This window comes from Lepidochelys kempii, chromosome 2 (genome assembly GCF_965140285.1).
Source record: "Lepidochelys kempii isolate rLepKem1 chromosome 2, rLepKem1.hap1, whole genome shotgun sequence".
Taxonomy (NCBI): domain Eukaryota; kingdom Metazoa; phylum Chordata; order Testudines; family Cheloniidae; genus Lepidochelys; species Lepidochelys kempii.
Window position 1 is genome coordinate 226,636,393 of NC_136381.1, and position 18,369 is coordinate 226,654,761.

Genomic DNA, 18,369 nt, shown 5'->3' on the forward strand with positions numbered 1-18,369 from the left:
CTCAATTTGCAGCACCATCCATTAATTCCAGTTTCCCAGTCACCACAATGGGCCCTGGGCCACAAGCGAGATGCCACAGGCTCAACAATCGGCCCTGTTCACACTGGAAGCTGAGAAAAATCAGAGATAGCTGCTAGAAGATAGGGAGCTACCAGAAAGACATAGGAAGAGGTCAGGTAGATCTGGTGACAGCCCCCCACAAGCTCTAGGCAGGACAGAAAGGTGGGGAATTAATCTGATGACTGGGCCTTTTTCTTTAACTGATGTCTGTGTATTACACATCTGAATCAATCAGAACAAGCAACCCCAGAAAGCACCATGATTGTGTACAGTCACATTTATCTCCAGTAAAGCTGTGGCAAAAATTCCTGCTACTGAGGCCATTCCAATGAGGAAATATTCCTGGTATCCCAAGTCAGTTGTCGCCTGCCTATTATTTCTTTTAGTTTAATTTTCTGTTTAAAATCATAGGGAAATATTAATAAATATCAAGCTTTTGGTTGGTGACAGAGCCAACAATAGTCAGAAGGAATTTATAAAAGGCAGGATTTTTTTTTGGACAGAATTACAAAATTAGTGGATCTGAGGAATGCATTAGATGTAATGCATTTGGAGTTGATTAAAGAAGTTCAAAGATTTTCTGGCAAAGTCAATGACCAGTGGAAGATCACGTAAATACGTTTTGTATTTTAACATGCATGGTGCAATTTTAATTTTTTTTCTGTATAAAAAAAAAATCTAAAAAGAAACCACATCTATATGTAAAACACATTTTATTAAAAATACATATTTTCTGTTTTACATAAAAAGAACCCGCACCATAATTAAACATTACTGAAAGTCAGACTGGAATTCTACTTGGAAAAATACAAGATTTTCATAAACAAAGAGAGATACAGCACAGCACTCAAAATCATTTTCACTTGGGACATATTTTGCAACTCACATTAACACTCCTTAGTAGATATAATCGTGCAGTGTGTTTATGAACTATACATGATGAAATAGAATATCTTTAACAGAGATGGCCTGAATTGAAACCCAGAAACTTTGGGATTCACAAGCATCAGAGCTAAGGCCCATCTCAAAGTTTTAGAGAGGTACAATTTCCAGAGCAAGGCTTTATCAGCTTAACAGCAATTTATGCTAAGGCCTTTAGAGCAGAAAAATCAAAGTCAAAAAGCAAAACAGCTGCCAAAATACCAGAAAATCCACCAATTTAAAAATATACCTATATGGAACAACACCAGATGCATTTGCTTTCAACTGAAAATCCTCTTTACAGAAGAAGAGCCCAGAGTCTTATAAGGTGCTGAGCATGTGGAGAAGCTGGGCACCCTCATTTCCTTGTCAAGTCAATGGGAGTTGCAGGCACTGAGCATCACTCCAGAGGGTTCGGCACCTTGCAGGTTCAGGATCTAGGAGCAGAAGAGACACTGGCCATGGCTGAGGAAGGTTTACTGGCAAACTCAGATCATTCAGAATAAGGCCTGGGGATGGACCTCCACCCAGTGTTTCCTTTGCTTTAGTGACCCAGACTAAGCAGGTAACAGCATGCATAGCAGAAACAAATATTACAATTATCTGTACCAGGACAATGAAAATGACCATAAAGCATAGATCCACTCTAAAAATAACTGTGTAGGAATGGCCCCATAGAGTTCATGTGTTTTATGATGCCATATAAAATGTGCTCTGGTTGAATGTAAGACCACATATTTTCTAACTCCCTGCTCTGCAAACTTAGTCTGGGGTCTAAACACACTAACAACGGAAATAAAAATCCTGGGAGGGCACCATTTGCCCTGTGGAATATTACTAGTGCTAATACATGGAGAAGGAAAGATCCCAGCTTGACTCTCACAGATCCCAGCTTGTGTTTACAGGGCAAGGAATCAGAAACAATATTTTTTTCATTTTTAAACTGCGAATGGAGCAAATTTGTTATGGAGTTAATGAGTCACAAATACACAATAAACTCCACAGTGCCGCTAACAGAGTCACTTTTCAGACTGGAACCACATTTCAAACACGAAAGGATTTGAAGCGATCAGAAACACAGTGAGTCAGAAATGTGTCTGTACTGAGAATATTACACTTCAGCGTCAGGCCAGGATTTTCAGGTGTGACTAGTAATTTTCAGTGCGCAACCTGAGAAACTTTGATTTTTCAGAGGGTGTGCACTAGCACTTTATGAAATATCAGGGTCCTTTAATGTGTCTCAAATTACGGGCTTATAATCACTTAATCTTTGAAAAATCTTAGCTTACATATCTACTTATGAAGCTTTCGGATGACTAGGGACTTCATTTTAGGGGGATGGAAACTTCTCTTCAAAGGGAGCTAGAAACCAACTTGGGTCTAAAAAACAATTAAATAGGGGAGAGATCTTGAAGTCAAGGGCTGGAAAGGTGAAATCCTTATCTGTAAATAAATAAGATACAGCCTGAAAAGCCCAACAACCACTGCTTAAAAAAAAATTCCCATTAACATCGTCTTTGAAAATACACACGTTTGTTTTCATTAATATATACATAAGACATCCAGAATGAGGACTCTTTCCCCATGTGGTTACAATCTGCTTCCCAAAGAGGCATGTTGACAGCCTGTTTATAATACAGCAAACAGTGTTTTTATATTCTGTAAAATTGTTCAAGGTTTATTCAATACATTTGAAATCTGGAGGACATTCCGCTCCAGAACAGAATGATGCTAAAGCAGTTTTCACTTTAGGCTTGTTCTACTTGATGACAACGCCCCTTAAAATACAATATTCAAGTTTTAAACCACAATGTTTGAATTACAAGTGGTATTTTTAAATAAATCGTAAAATGGAAAAATCTGATGAGATTCATAATTTACCAAAATCCACTGAATGGAATGAAAATGCACTGAAGATGATCAGGGGAAAAATCCCAACCTCTGAGATTTAGCCCAGGCCATTGCAATAGGACTGAGAACTATTAGTTGAACTTTTTTTTATTAAATCTCTGATTTTTACTTTGAGATTAAAGGGTAATTTGACACTAATGCTGCATTTGAAGTTCATAAGCAGATGGGTTTTATTTATGCACAGTGGAAAACAAAGAACGTTGTAACAAGACTTAATTAGTTTGTCAAATACTGTTTTCAGAGATCACATCCCAAAATACATGCAAAGTTTTGTAGTCTATTTTCTACTCATCTTCCTGCTCTAACTAGCGCATCATATTCTTCAGAGTGTGCCATCCTGTAATGGGAACTGCACTCCACAAAAAGCCCCATTGTCTTTAGTAGGGCAATGCACGGTGGAATGGGTCTACCTATATGGTTCTTATTGCAGGATCAGGACATAGGAATAGCTCATCAAATCAGTAAAGACGGTCAAAACACCTTTGGTCTGAATAAGCAGGAGGAGGAGTGGATGTGCAAGAAGGTCTCTATAAAAATTATTTTTGATCAATAGCATGTCATTACAGCATTAGCAGCAGTCAATATTTTCCAGGAGTAAATTCAAAGAAGAGATTGGTCAGAAATACATTAAAAAGTAAGACTTAAAAATATTGTGGACCCAATTCTCTATGGTCTTCAACCTTATACAATCTGATTTGGGACTATATTACACCCACTTTGCTCAGGTGTTAATAATTAAACATGGGCCAAAGCAGCAGAGAATCAGGCCTTCAATTTCTAAGGTTTGAGCCAGAATAAACGTTTGGGTTTTGAAACACATTTTGTTTTCTTTAAGAAGCGTGTGTTACAACAGGAATGTCAATTTCTATGGCAGAGAGCCGAGATCGTGCAGAATAGGGCTGGGAGGCATAGCTGTGCATGCTGGAGGCATGGGAATAGAGAGGCTGCCAGAATGGGGACGGTAAGGTTTTGCATGCACAATACCAGATAAATAACAGAACTGAAGTGAAAAACAGGCCTCCTGCACTGGCAATGGTAATATACACTGAAATATCAAAGGTAAAAACTGGCTCATATTTTTTGTTCAGGTAGTTGTTATAAAAAATTACCCAGATTGATGGTGTGAGACAAATGGCACATGCAAGTAGAAACAACAGACCAGCCACAAGGTGGCAGCCTGGACTATTTACAAGACATTTAGCAAGTTTGATGTTTGGTACATTTGACACAAAGGCCGTGTTACACATGCCGATCAAACAGAGCAGCAGAGCGGAGACAGCAGTTAGCATACTACAGGGGATCGCAAATTGGAGAACCCGTAAATCCAGCTGATCGACTGCTGTGTACCACTCTGTGTCATATATCACACAATCTCTGCTTCCATCAAAGCGCGCACACTTAATCCAGAGTCCAGTATAAACTGTCAGATTCTTTTCATTTTTGTTGAATGTGTGCAGTCTCATCAGTCTCCAGTTAGGAAGTAAAACTGCAGCAAAAAGTCCGGCTACCGAGGCTGTTCCACTGAGGAAGGCCAGTACTGTCGCTGCATGAACATCCCGGCAGCCCATGTTGGCCCACAGAAAACACTCCCTGTGATGAAAAGAGACGGGTTCAGAAGGGAAGAGTCTTAAAAGGAACATTTTAACATAGCAGAAAAGCAAATCTCAGGACCCGCTTCTCCACAGCCACGGACCATGTGGAATTGTTTACACTAGTGTAAAATGAGTGCAAAGCAGGTGTAAAACACTGCCATTTGGATCAGTAGCTTTTTACACACACTTTGCACAGGCCTAAGCATTGACACAAAGAGCAAGAAAATGGAGATTCAGCCTTTGATAAGTTACTGTCAGTAACTGTCAAGCTTTAAGGACGAACAATTAACATTCCTTTCTTAAAACTCACTTCCTCTGCATCTGAGTGCTAACCCTCTGAATAAACAAACAAACAAACAAGAACTCTGTAAATCAGACAACTCTTCTGCTTCTATGTGCCAGGTCTGGTGGAGAGCTGTGTTGCCAAATGGTGATAACCCTTTCCTTCTGAATATCATCATTATCCCTCTCCCTATCAGGGTTTGTCATCTGATTTTAGTGTGTAAACTCCTAGGGACGGGGTGTAGGGTAACATTTTCAGCAGTGCTTTAGAATCACATTTGCAAAAAGCGACCAGGCAATTTGGGGTCCTCAGTTTTTGGGTGCTTAATCTGAGACACCTTAAGGATACCTGATATCCAGAAAGTGCTAAGCACCTACCTTTTAAGGTGTTTCAAGTTTGGCACCCAAAAAACAGTAGACACTTGAAAATGTAGGCCTGCCTCACTGAAAATCAATAGGACTTAGACTCCTAAGTCACTTACACACTTTTGAAAATGTTGCACTATGCACACTTATACAGTGCTACATAACTATAAATACCTTACATAGCAAGAGGATATGTGAAATAATAATAAACTGCTCTTCACTACTCCAAGTGTTAAAATTCTATAAAATGTTAACTAACCCCTCAATTATAATCTAAACTTACTTTTTTAAAAAGTGAGGTTTTGAACACCACACACACACGATACAATTACTTGTTACCTTCCTACCAAATATTTGAGGCAGATACAAACACATTAACCAGATGCAAAAAAAAGTGAGTCTTTTGTCTGTGGTATTTTTGTTTTATAGTAAAGTATAAAAAAAGCAATTAGAGTTGCTTGTTAAAAAGTTATAAATGTCAATTCTCTCTGTACTGAACTCTCAGCACACAGGGTCCTAGAGCCCGGGACTGAGCCCAGAAGTTTACACAGCACCGAAACAGTCCCGCAGCCCAAGCCCCGTGAGCCCGAGTCAGCTGGCAAAGGCCAGTCGCGGGTGTCTAGTTGCTGTGTAAACATACCCTCACTTACCATAAAGGCAACATTTATATACTGCACACCTAGCTGAGGGTAGGCCACACCCTCCTCGTCTTACTCAGAGGAGCACTCTGATGGGAGTTAACAGGACTATCCCATGAGTAAAACAGCCCAAAGGTGCCCCTTTTTCTGTACCACAGTTTACCTAACATATGCCTCAATCTAAATGTTTAGAGCCACATCAATGCATATAAGACGCCAAGAAATAATAGATAAATTTACACCTCTAAATTTGGGAGGTAATTTTAGCTTTAATAGGAGATCAAATGTTGTGTCTTGCGGCTTAAACACTAAAGCAAAAACAGACACAAGCTCGAGAATGGCATATCTGTCAGGCAGCTGTGATAAGACACAAGTCCCCTGGTGGAAGGGCATTCTCAGCAGTGGGACCACTGGCTACGGATCTCCCTGCCAGAAGAGATCAGAACAAGTTCAAGATTTATCACTTTCAGAGGTCAACTGCTAACCCACTTTGTCCACAGATCCCTTTGCGATAATAGAAACTGTAAAAGCAGTTAAGGGTCTTAGGAAGCAGGGAAAGAAAACATATGAGGACAGAGAGGTCAGGTCACCTCTCAGCATCCTCAGAGACCCTTGGATCCTCAGGTATCTAGTTTTTCCATAGAATACTGGTAGATGTAATTATGCCAGTTCTATGTAATTATGTGTGCAGTTCTAGTGAGGGCTGGGACAGCATGGGTAACTCTGTCTGCTGTACCTGATACGTGGACAGAGGACATCAGTCTCCAGTCTGTTTTTGGCTGCCTTTAGGCTGTACTACAAGGTCTATTTATATTGGCTGGCCTATTACTGTTTTTTGAGTGCCTCCTCTTTTTTCTTCTTTTGCACACCAGCTATCCCTTTCTACCCAACCGTACCTACTTCCTACACCAGTGGGGCCTTAGATCAGCTTAGACACTCGCGGCTGGCCTGATTCAGGCTTGGGCTGTTTCACTGTTGTGTAGACTTCTGGGCTCAGTCTGGTGCCTGGGCTCTTGGACCCTGCGAGGTGGGAGTTCAGTAGAGAGAACTGACATATTTTGTGGTATGGTTTCCCTGGTGGTTATTGGATTTGTCTTGCTCCAGACTTGCTTTAATATTGTATGGTTGTGTATTTGGGCTGGTTTTCTTTTAGACTCATTTTATATCGTAGTTCTGCATGGTGTTTACATGCTTCCTGTGTGAACTTTAAATATTTGTTCATAAATATTTATTTGTTTGTAAATATGCATTTGATAAGTGCATATCCAAATCCAGAGGAACTCAGAGACAAGGGACAAAGGGAGAGAGGATATATCTGGTCCTATTGTGAGCTCATGAAGGAGTAACAAACTTTGTCGGGTTTATTTGGATAGCTGGGTACATTTTTCTAATCGCAAAAGAGCTGGCATTGTGAGGGAATGGTATAGCCATACCGTCCAGTACAATACAGTACTCCTTCTCTCCTCTCCGGATTCATAAACCATCTCTTCAGCCAATCCACTATGTTTAAATGAAGAGAGAGGATTTGCTATGCTGTCAACGCTTGGGATTAGTGGAAATGCAGATGATAAACAGGATACCAGTGCTATAACATGAAGCACTTAATTATGAAATTGTGTTTTAACATCATCTTCCTGGTGTGCAAGAATTAGGAATATACAAATTATATCAAGGTTCCTGAGAAATGTTTTGAGAACTAGCTCACAACCTCTTTGAAGGATACATGCTTCACATGCCACTTTAGTACAAATTGCAGCTACTTGTGGACACCACAGAGAACACATCTGTAGTAAACAACCTCTTATACATTCATGTTTTTAGCCGTATGCTAATGATGATGTTAAAGGAAACAGTGGCACAGTAGTTATTTCCAAATCTGTTGTGGCCATGATGACACAACACACAAACAGGAAAGGTTCTGTAAGGACCTGTTTTGCCTGTAAACCAGCATTCAGATACTATGGTGATGGATGCTATATGCTATGGGGATGGACTCTAGGAAAAGCCATAAGCTAGACTAGATAGATGCCAAGGGTGACAAATTCTGATGTAGTTACAAAATACCTTTCCTATTGTTATTGCAGGTGGTGGAAAAAGGGAACAGGAGGAGTTTGGCAGCTGAAGGAGGGGCTAGATAGGGAATAGGTTCGGAAACGTGGGATAGTATGGCATCAGAGGTAACTAACTGGCTGCCCATGTCATCATGGGAGTGGTGTAGGGAGAGAAGTACTTGTAAACTCTCTCCCAATTACCCCACGACTATCCACTCATGTGTCCTTCAGGCCTCCCTGCCTAATCCTCATTGTAAAACCTTCTCTACAAAGGAGTTGATCCAGCTCCCACTGAAATCCATGGAAAACTTCGACTCACTTCAATGGGAGCTGGGACAGGCCCTTAGAGATTAACACAGGGAGCAGCTTCACCTAGGCCAGGTCCTAGCACTGCTTAGTTTGACACATAATGGAGTCTGAGGCTCTCCAAATCCCAGAGAACAGAGAGCGTTGAGCAGTATCCTCATTGTCCATTGCAGCAGAAAAGACAAAGACTGACCTGTCTTTCGGATGAGATGTAAAACTGAGGACCTGACCATTTGTTGTAATTTAGGCTCCCCCACCACCATTCACATGTGCAAGGTTGTTAGCTAAAATATGCTGACCAATTTTTCAATTGAGGTAACTACACTTTAGCTTCTTGTGATTTCAGCTGAATCCCGTACCTTCCCTCCCACCTTCCTGTTCTAAGTGGTAGTGTTGCTATGCACTGCTAAACATGAGCTTTGGGCTCCATGGAGCCATACAAGTTCTCCTTATTAAATGGGCACTGAGCGTCAACCATCCTCTCCATCTCTATGAGTGGTCCCTCCTGTACTGTGTGCAGAAGCTGAAACTTGCCATTCTGTTCTTCAGAGTTTTATCCTGCATTCCTCAAAACAGTATCTGAGCATCTGTCAGCAATGCAATGAGCAACATGACTAGCATCCGTCACGTGCTACAGCTCTGCAGTTAGGGAAGAGGTCTCCAGGATTGTCAATCTGCAACTTGTCACGAACGCTACACCACTTATTCAAAAGCCTTAACACAGAAAAAAAAAAATCTAGAATAAAAATGATTTTATTCTTCACGTGATCAAATATTCAGGCAGGACAAAGACTAGTGACAACTCTAGAGACTTTACTGTCACCGAGTGACCTACACAGACTTTCCCGAACTGCATTACTCAGCATCTTCTGGTTCTCCAGTGATAGGGAAGTGAAATGGGAAGAAAGATGGTCTTGTGTTTAGAACAGGTGCAGAAATTGAGGTACCTGGGTTCTCAGACTGGCTCTAGCATCAATATGCACATCATTACACAAATAATGGCAGGGAAAGCAGTGTATATATTGTATAGAGCAGGGGTCTCAAACTCCTGGCCTGTGGGCCATCTGCGGCCTGAGAACCTCCCCAAAGTGACCCGTGGGGCTCCAGCAATTCTGGGGCTGGGTCTCCCCCTTGGCCCTGCCTTCCGCCCGCAAGTGCTCCCCCCCGCGCTTCCCCCGGGCGATTTACAATGGCCTGGGGCCCCTCCCACCACTGGCAGCACAGTGGAGCTGAGCGGCTTCTGCCTGCTCGCTTCCCGTGTCTGCCAGTCCCACCCTGTGGCCCCGGGGCGGGACTGTGCCTCTGTGTCCTGCCTCCGCCCTGAGCACCCCTGCAGCCAATGGGAAGCTGCGGGGGTGGTGCCTGGGGGCAGCAGCGTGCGGAAGCACCCCAGGCTGCCCCGCCTTGAAGACCCAGGTAAGCACCGCACCCCCCGAACCATTCCCAGAGCCTGAACCCCCACCCCATACCTCCCCCAACCCCCAAACTCCCTCCCATATCCTGCACCCCCTCCCTCCACAACCGCTCCCGCCCCCAAACTCCCTCCCAGAGCCTACACCCCAGCCCTCCGCACTTCCTCCCAGAGCCTGCACCCCGACCCCTTGCTTCAGCCCAGAGCCTACACCCAAACTCTAGCCCAGAGCCTGCACCCCTCAACCCCTCCTGCACCCCCTCCCGCCCCCAAACTCCCTCCCAGAGCCTGCACCCCTCCTGAAACCCCACCCCAGTCCAGAGCCTGCACCCAGCATCCAAACTCCCTCCCAGAGCCTGCAGACCCCCTCCCCCACCCCCAGCCAAACTCCCTCCCAGAGCCCAACCTCTCACCCCTTCTGCATCCAAACTCCCTCCCAGAGCCTGTATCCTGAACCCCAATCCCCTACCCCAGACCTCCTCCCCCACCCAAACTCCCTCCCAGAGCCTTAGGCAGGTGGGGGGGAGGAGTTTGAGGGGGTGGAGTTTGGGGAGGGGGGTCCTGGGCGGCATGAGTGACATTATTGGCCCGCTGGGAGGATTTGCGGACTGGCACTGGCCCTAAGGTAAACTGAGTTTGAGATCCCTGGTGTAGAGGTTGAGTCTTTTTCCTCTTCATGGAGGTAAGGTCAAACCATTCTGAGATAAGGAAATAGCACTTTTCTTTCGCTGGTTACTAAAGACTTCACTTCTCTCCTCCACTTTGTGGGGTCAGGCAGTTATCTCTAATCACACAGACAGTGGCAGTTTGCCCTAGGTAGCAAATATTGCTAGGCAGGATGTGGCTTCAATTGCTAATATTGCTCAGAGGTGAGCTGCTTGCATAAGGACAGATAATACATACTCACCAAAAGGTGTATTCAAATAAGGAGAAACCCTGGCAACTCTTGGGAGCAGAAAATACGTACTCTTGAATCTAGGAAAGAGAACATTATGAGGAAAATGTCAATTGCATGTTTTCTTTCATGTAATTCCAGGTGCAGCATTAATACAGAAATTCTGAAATGGCTGCAAGCAGGGAAGAGCCAACCATTCTCCAACACACGGCTTAGAGTGCAAAACCACTTTTTTGCCTTTATTGTTAACTTAAATAAAATAACAGAACATAACATTCAGCCTAAGCTTTTTCCACTCCTAGAGTTTTTCCCTACAGGACCACCTATGCCTCTGCCCCTCTATCTCTTTGTGCCAAGGCTATTTAATCCCCTTCCTGACATCAGGGTGCCTCAGCAGAAGAGGACTCTGTTGCTGGGGAAGTTCCCAGATGCTGTCACAGAGATATTCAGATCCCTGAGTCTACATTCCTAGTGATAAATACCATTTAAAGTTGTTATTTCAGCTTTTGGTTACCAATTTGAATTTAACCAGTCAGGGTGAGAGTCATTGAGGACAACAGAAATCTTAAAGAAGACACACAACTTTGTCATACTTGTGGGGATTTCTCCCTCCTCCAAACCAATGGAATTTCTCTGGGTGAAAGGGCATAAACGAAGTAGGAAGAGGAAGGAGAACTGATTTTTTAGGAGAGCAGGTAGAATGTATTGGCTAGCGTGTAAGTGTAACTACTGTCCTCAACTCTGGAGGTTCTCCAACTTTTTCATTCCACAGACTACAACGGAAGAGAAAGATCCTCTCACGGACTTTCCTTACCCCCATCCTCAGTGCCCTGCTCCCCCAATTTCTTGGTTCTCAAAAGAGCTCTGCTGATCAGTGCTTAGAACCACTGCTCTACTGGATAGAATGTCAGACCTGCAAGTAGAACGAGGAGGACTTGTGGCACCGTAGAGACTAACAAATTTATTTGCGCATAAGCTCTCATGGACTAAATAAAATTGTTAGTCTCTACGGTGCCACAAGTCCTCCTCGTTCTTTCTATTGACACAGACTAACACGGCCACCACTCTGAGACCTGCAAGTGTTTGTGACTATGTCACCTTAGTAGCTGAGTCTAAAGGGGATGTTTATTTATTTATTTTTGCAGATATAAACTGTGCCTATTAAGCAGTCCCTAGGCAGATGCACAACAGCTTACTGTAAGAACTTGGGCAATCTCCTTCAACAAAACCAAAGAAACCCCTTCCTTGCCACCCATGCAGAATCCAACAGACCTCACTCACATACAGGAAAATAAAGATTCCCTCTATTAAAATGTCTGGGTAAGCCGAGAGACCTAGCAGTGTTCTGTTATGGTCCCCAAAGTTAAGTATTGTTGAACTAAAAGAGAAAGTGAATTTCAGAGGCTAAGGCCCTCTACTATGAACTTGCTTTCATCATGCTCCAAGAGACTCAGAAATCCATAGACTATCAGCTCCAGTTTCCCATTTGATTTCAAGTGCCACGTTAAAAACGCACACAACCCCCCCCCTCCAAACCAACAAACACACACACACGAGGAGAGAAACAAATACTAAGGGTACGTATGACCCAAACTATAAAGGGACACGTAGATCAAAATCACCATGTTCCAGAGAAAAGTACCAGAAGCCAGTGCAACCTATAGAAACCATCTATTAAACCCAATGAAAGAAAAAAAATCTCTGAGCAGGTGGGTAGTTGCATCTGTACTCGCTCGAGTTTCTAAGTAATCTTCAAGCATCACTCTAAGTAGAGCAGTGATCCAATCTGGAGGTGACAAAGGCATGTATAGGTAGCTATAATGGAGTCCGCACCAATAAAAAGCTCATAATAGTGACACTTACATAGTGCTTTGAAAGCGTACATGATTCGCTGTCAGTGGATGAACTACGTCAAACACACAACAGTCTCTTACTCCAGTATGGGCTTAGCCTGTGGGCACAAGTGGGTACAATACTACTAACAGTTACAGAACATTCAGCTTTACCCTAAATGGTAGAGACTTCTCTTCCAGGAGTTTAAGATCTTGAGTTCTAGCCTCACTAGCCAATATGTGAGCTAGGCAGCACCTGTGCTCAACAATGAGGAACAACTGTGGGACTTGAACAGCTGTGCACCCCAGCTGCTCAAGAACTAGTTTTAAATTGTGAGGAAGAGGAACATGAAATGTACTAGCTAGTGTGTATGCACAGTACTGCATCCTATCAGACAGAATGGCAGACCTGCTATACTGTGGGATCCAAGGCATCCTTTATGTCTGACACACAGAAGTCATAAGCCTTAATACCACTACATAGAACAGAGATTTTCTCTTAGCTCATATTTTAAGGATATTTTGGAGCAGAACATCCTCAGTAGAACTGAATAAACAATGGATAAAATTATTCAGAGCTTATATTTACTGAAGAAAGCATTAATCGGAACATTATTTGGTAAGCTCTCAAGGTGGGTGAATGTTAAAAATAAAAATAAAAAAATGTATTTAATGTATCATAGCATTTTTATCAGATACATTATTCAATGAATCTATAACCCACTCTAGTCCCAAGTCCTAGCTCCGTATTCATTCATTCACCCAGGAAGTCTGCACGTTCTTTAGAGGGTAGAATAAATTCTGCCTATGCAACCACAGAATTGCTAAAAGAGGAAAAGATACAACTACACAGCCCCAATTTTTGCAAAAGGTTATAAACAAATCACATCTAAAGAAGAGTAATATAACGCAGATCACAGATTTATAGACAGAGGCCTCCAATTAGTGGGTTACAGGAATAATCTACAACAACATTTTCAAAAGATTGTGTCAAGTGTAATTATTATGCTAATTGATCCAAAAATTGCATTGAGCTATGGTTAAAAATACAGCAAGCACACTAATTCACTAACCCAGAGACCTTTCCATGAATGCTAGAATATATTATAGTGGTGATATTTAACAATCACAGATATAATCTCAGGTTTCAGAGTAGCAGCTGTGTTAGTCTGTATTCGCAAAAAGAAAAGGAGTATTTGTGGCACCTTAGAGACTAACAAATTTATTTGAGCATAAGCTTTCGTGAGCTACAGCTCACTTCATTGGATGCATTCAGTGGCTATTTGAGCATAAGCTTTCGTGAGCAACAGCTCACTGAATGCATCCGATGAAGTGAGCTGTAGCTTACGAAAGCTTATAAATTTGTTAGTCTCTAAGGTGCCACAAGTCCTCCTTTTCTTTTTGAGATATAATCTCATTTACCAAAACAATTTATGCTACAAACTAAAAGTCAACAAGAGTAGGAAACCTAGAATCTTGCAATATGGCAGTACCGAGAGCCCAGGCTAAAGTCGAGCATATTTCAGAGTACACAAACAGCAAAAGCAAGTGCCTCTTGTGACTAATGAAAAGATGAAGGAACTGTTGTTAAACAGCCTACGACCAACCCCTACAAATGGCAGCACTGCGTGGGTTAGAATGTGAATCAGGACATCATCATCATCAAAACAACTTCAGTCTGATTATTAACCCCTTCCCCCTCCCCACCGCATTTTTATTACGTTTGAACATGAACACCCAGTAATACGGAAAGAGCCCAGTTCTGTCAGGAAATCTAGGCAACTAAGCTCTCATTTCATGCTATAAAGGTATAAATAAAAAGGGATCATCACTACAATTCTGCTTCTCTACCACCTGCAGATATGCAATCCTGGTTTTTCATTAGCTATAAACACTGAAATCCACCCGATCCTGAATAGAAAAGGCTTAAAAGCATTATAGGTAAACGCCTGAAAAGCGACAACATTGCTAATCACACATACCCGCTTACTACGCACGCAACTCGTTATTTGCAAACACTAAGGAGCGGCTGGTGTACCTGTTTTTCCTTTTTCTCAGCCTTTCAGGAAGTCGTGGCCTTCCCCAGAAATGCTCAAAGTCTTCTGGGATTGGAGTCCTACTTCTCCCCGATGTAGAATTTATCCCAGTTTCCAAGACTACAACTCCCAGGATTCCCTCTTGGAACTGTTTCAGAGTAACAGCCGTGTTAGTCTGTATTCGCAAAAAGAAAAGGAGTACTTGTGGCACCTTAGAGACTAACCAATTTATTTGAGCATAAGCTTTCCTGAGCTACAGCTCACTTCTTCAGATGCAACTTGCAACTATTTCCTATCCCACAACCTTCACAATCTGCTCCGACAGCCTATTCCTGCTATGCCACTGTGGTGTAATGTGATCAAGCCCTGCAGTCAATCACCATCTTTTGCTAATAGGTAAGGACAATAACAGACAGACACACACACACACACAAAATACACGGAGATAAAATGGAACACATTTGTAAGCAAAAGTTATACAAATAACTGTAAGCACTTCTCAGAGTTCTTTTTCAGTATCACCAACCCCCAACATAAAAAATCATGAGTTAGGACTCCCAAAATTATGAGATTGGCTTAAAACTCATTAAATGTAAAAAATAATACATTTTGGGTTGTTTTTTTAAATTTTCCTTGCGCCTGAAGTCCACAAGGCCAAGTTTTCAAGCATTCCACCAGAACTACAATTAGGCTAGAATATTTTTTTTTTTTAAGTAAAAGAAAGAAAAGCTGAGATTCTCATATAATCCCATAACTCCAGAAACCAGTGCTTAAAAAAACCCCAAAACCAAAACAGAAAACACCATACCCACAACAAATATCACAAAACTCACAGTAAAATCATGCGAATTGTTGGCACCGCTTTTCCCCAATAAGTTTACAGTAGTTTGTCTTCCAGGAATTGTATAATAATAAATAATACCAAGCTCTTTTCATCACTAGATTTCAAAGCATTTTACAAAGCAGAGAGTATCATTGTCCTGATTTTATAAATGGAGAAACTGAGGCATAGCAAACTGAAGTTACTTGCTCAAGGTCATCCAGGAGGCAAATGGCTTTTTATGGAATAGGTCCAATAAGGGATCCCTGGGTCATTTGTAGTCTACCTAAATTTGCATGGGGCAGATTCAGTAAGTCTAAAACATCACTACATGCTGGAAATCTGATGGGAGAAGAAATGCAGGAGGAAGTCAGCAAGGTGGTGCCTTGGTCTTATTGAGCTTGCCTTGTGTAGACTGAAAATCTGTTTCTCTCTCCATGTTTCAGAGAGAAGGGAAGTTTATTTTTTCAGGTGAATACAAACACCAAGGCTTTCTTGTATCTGTATTTAGCATTAGGGAATAAAAGAAGAAACAAGGGAAGGTTAAACTGTTAGACTGTTTCCAAATTCCTCTGAAACATGAGACAAGGATTGCATTAGAGGTGGATTAAGAAGGCCTGGATCCTCTAATACATTGGCCTGCTATGTCTCAGGCCGATCTACATTTAAAATTCAGGTCAACATAGTTATGTTGCTCAGGGATTTGAAAGATACACTGAGCAATGTAGCTATGCTATATTAACTTCCAGTGTAGATGCAACTAGATCAATAGAAGAATGCTTCCATCAACTTGGCTGCCATTGCTTGGAGAGGTGGCATTCCTACACTGACAGAAAACCCCTTCAGTCACCCTAGGGTGCCTTTACACCACAGGTTATGTCAGTATGGCTACAGCACTGTAGCTCTGCCAGGGTAGCCCCTGTAGCACAGACATTCCTTCAGCATCCCCTCTCCTGAACATGCTATCACAAGGTCTCCTCCCTTCTTTGGTTTCCCCCTTCTTCATGCTGAAAGGAAAAATGATGGGCTGACCACACTTCTAGGGGAAACCACCACTTCCCATGCCACCTGGCTGGAGAGGCTGGTAAGAGTCTTTAGACACCTGAACTGAGAAATGATTTACAGCTTCTGCTTAAACTTCTTATGTAGCACTTTAACTTTAAAGGAATCCAGTTGCCTGTAAAAGTAACACCCAAACTAGCATCAAGATGAAGGGATACCAAAAACGCCATAAGATCTTTATTTGAAAATGTCAATTAAAACCCAGAGAAAATAAATTCTTTTACCCTTCCTTAGTGGGTTCAATAAAACAATGGATGTTCTTGTATTAACCTTCACTTACACTGAGAGATTCCCATAAATGCTGCCATTAGTTGAATTAGAAGGGTGGTTAAATGTCCAATTTTTAATTATGCTCCTTGCAGCACCTTCCTCCTCAGTGATTCAACGACGAGCGGTTGGATTTGTGTGTGTTAAAGGTCTCAGTCACATCCCACTGTACATCACACATAAGGTCTAAATGGCTAACCAGAATATGGCTTTGAGCAGTCATCATTCACACCCTTGTGTCCAGCCCAGTCAGTGACGTCTGAACAAGCTCCCCGGTCTGCTTGTAAAACAATATTCTGCACCCTGCAGTGAAGTAAGTGTGACAGCGAGTCTGTCCTGCATAGTGTCCAGCTCCGATTGAAAACATTGATTTAGCCAAGTAATAAGGAAATGCAATTGGTGTCAAGTATTAAAAGTTCATCAGTATAAAAGATAAAAGAATTGGCTAACAATGAGCAAATTATGGTTTCCTTCCTAGTAACTGCTTTTAAATTTACAGAGGATTTTACTAGTATATAAAAATATTAAGTCTGATGAATCCAGTATTAATTTTGCCTTTGGAAATGTTATAATGGACCTTTGAAGTGGAGGACATATTGTACAATGAAGGAGTACTAGTTGCTTTTTAGTAACATTTAATGTTCATTCATTATACAAAACCTGGAAATCAACCCCCCCTCTGACAGGCAATTCTTTTCCAAGAGAGAGGATGCTCACTCTGCTTAGATTCATGACCTACCCACTTTTAAAGTAAAAGGAGGAAGTGTGTTTAAAATTAAGGCAGGGAATGTGGAGTTGGGACTTTTTGTGATCTTGGTCATTTTTACTTAATCTTCTTCCCCTCTGTAATACAAAGATAGTCCTAGCCCATGCTTTCCTCTACTTCTGTGAGGAGAGAATAGCAGAACCCAGCAGGTGAGAGTAGAAATGAAGAATGACAGCTCTGTAGCATGCCATGCTCTTCTATGCCCCCACATCAGCCTCTCTCCCCTATGTCTCATTCAGATTTCTACCAATTCATAAGTGGGGCCCAACCAATTTCACAGCCATGAAAAACATGTCAGACCATGAAATAAGCCCTTCCCCATGAAATCTGAGCACCCCAGCAGCGGGGCTCCTAGCTGCAAGTCCCCGCTGGGCTGGGGAGGAACAGGACTGGTCCTTCCCCTACCTGGCTGCTTTTGCACTTGGGGAGAGATCAGACTCACCTCAGAGTGTCCTGCAGCTGGAGGAGGCTTGTGGAGGTGGGTTCCATATCCCCCTGCTGCTGGGAGCATCCCAGCAAGCTGCTGGGCTGGGAAGGGACAGAACTTTTCCTTGCCGTGCCTGGCAGCTTAGGCAATAAGGGGAAGGGGGGGCAGGAGAGAGAGAGAAAGTCAGACCCACTATTGGGTTGGGAGCCCCAGTTACACCACCTTGAAATTTCAGGCATAAACCAACTGAAAATGTGAAACTGGACAATTTTAAAACCCTGTAGCTGTGAAATTGATCAAAATGGACCATGAATTTGGTAGGGCACTATTCATAAGATAACCAAATACAAAGTGATGTTTGAGTGCAGGCCAGATTCTCTGCTCCACTCAGCTGCAGCCCCTAAGCACTACAGAATGCCCACATCCCTGTTGGAAGTTTCCCCTGGTGCAAAGAATGCCTAACAGAAATACAGCCAGCCTACCCAACTCCTACAGAAGCACAACAGGCAGCCCCTGGGGGATTTTTACCAGCTGGCTGGGTTTAGAGCAGCACCCAGGTTGCTCTTCAGTCTAGTAGGGCTGTAGCCAGTATAGAACCAAAGCATAACAAGCTCCTTATCTCTCCTACATGAAGGGATCAGAGAGAATTTATGCAGTGGGGGAGAAATGGAAGCCTAGAGCACACACACACACACAAGATCCACATGCTTGTGGTTATAGGAAAGA

General features: G+C 42.5%; 1 protein-coding gene across 1 annotated transcript; it reads right to left on the bottom strand.

Moving 5' to 3' along the window:
- Positions 1-797: 797 nt before the first annotated feature.
- CLDN12 (claudin 12) lies at positions 798-15,149 on the bottom strand. Its single transcript, XM_073334018.2, has 4 exons — positions 15,135-15,149; positions 14,248-14,476; positions 10,446-10,513; positions 798-4,482 (listed from the first exon to the last, which is right to left on the bottom strand). The coding sequence occupies exon 4, from the start codon at positions 4,458-4,460 to the stop codon at positions 3,723-3,725; it is 738 nt and encodes a 245-aa protein (XP_073190119.1). The 5' UTR covers positions 4,461-4,482; positions 10,446-10,513; positions 14,248-14,476; positions 15,135-15,149; the 3' UTR covers positions 798-3,722.
- Between the last annotated feature and the right edge of the window lie 3,220 nt (positions 15,150-18,369).

Excerpts from the sequence above, each read along its gene's own strand:
- CLDN12 (XM_073334018.2), bottom strand. The coding sequence starts at position 4,460 with ATGGGCTGCCGGGATGTTCATGCAGCGACAGTACTGGCCTTCCTCAGT.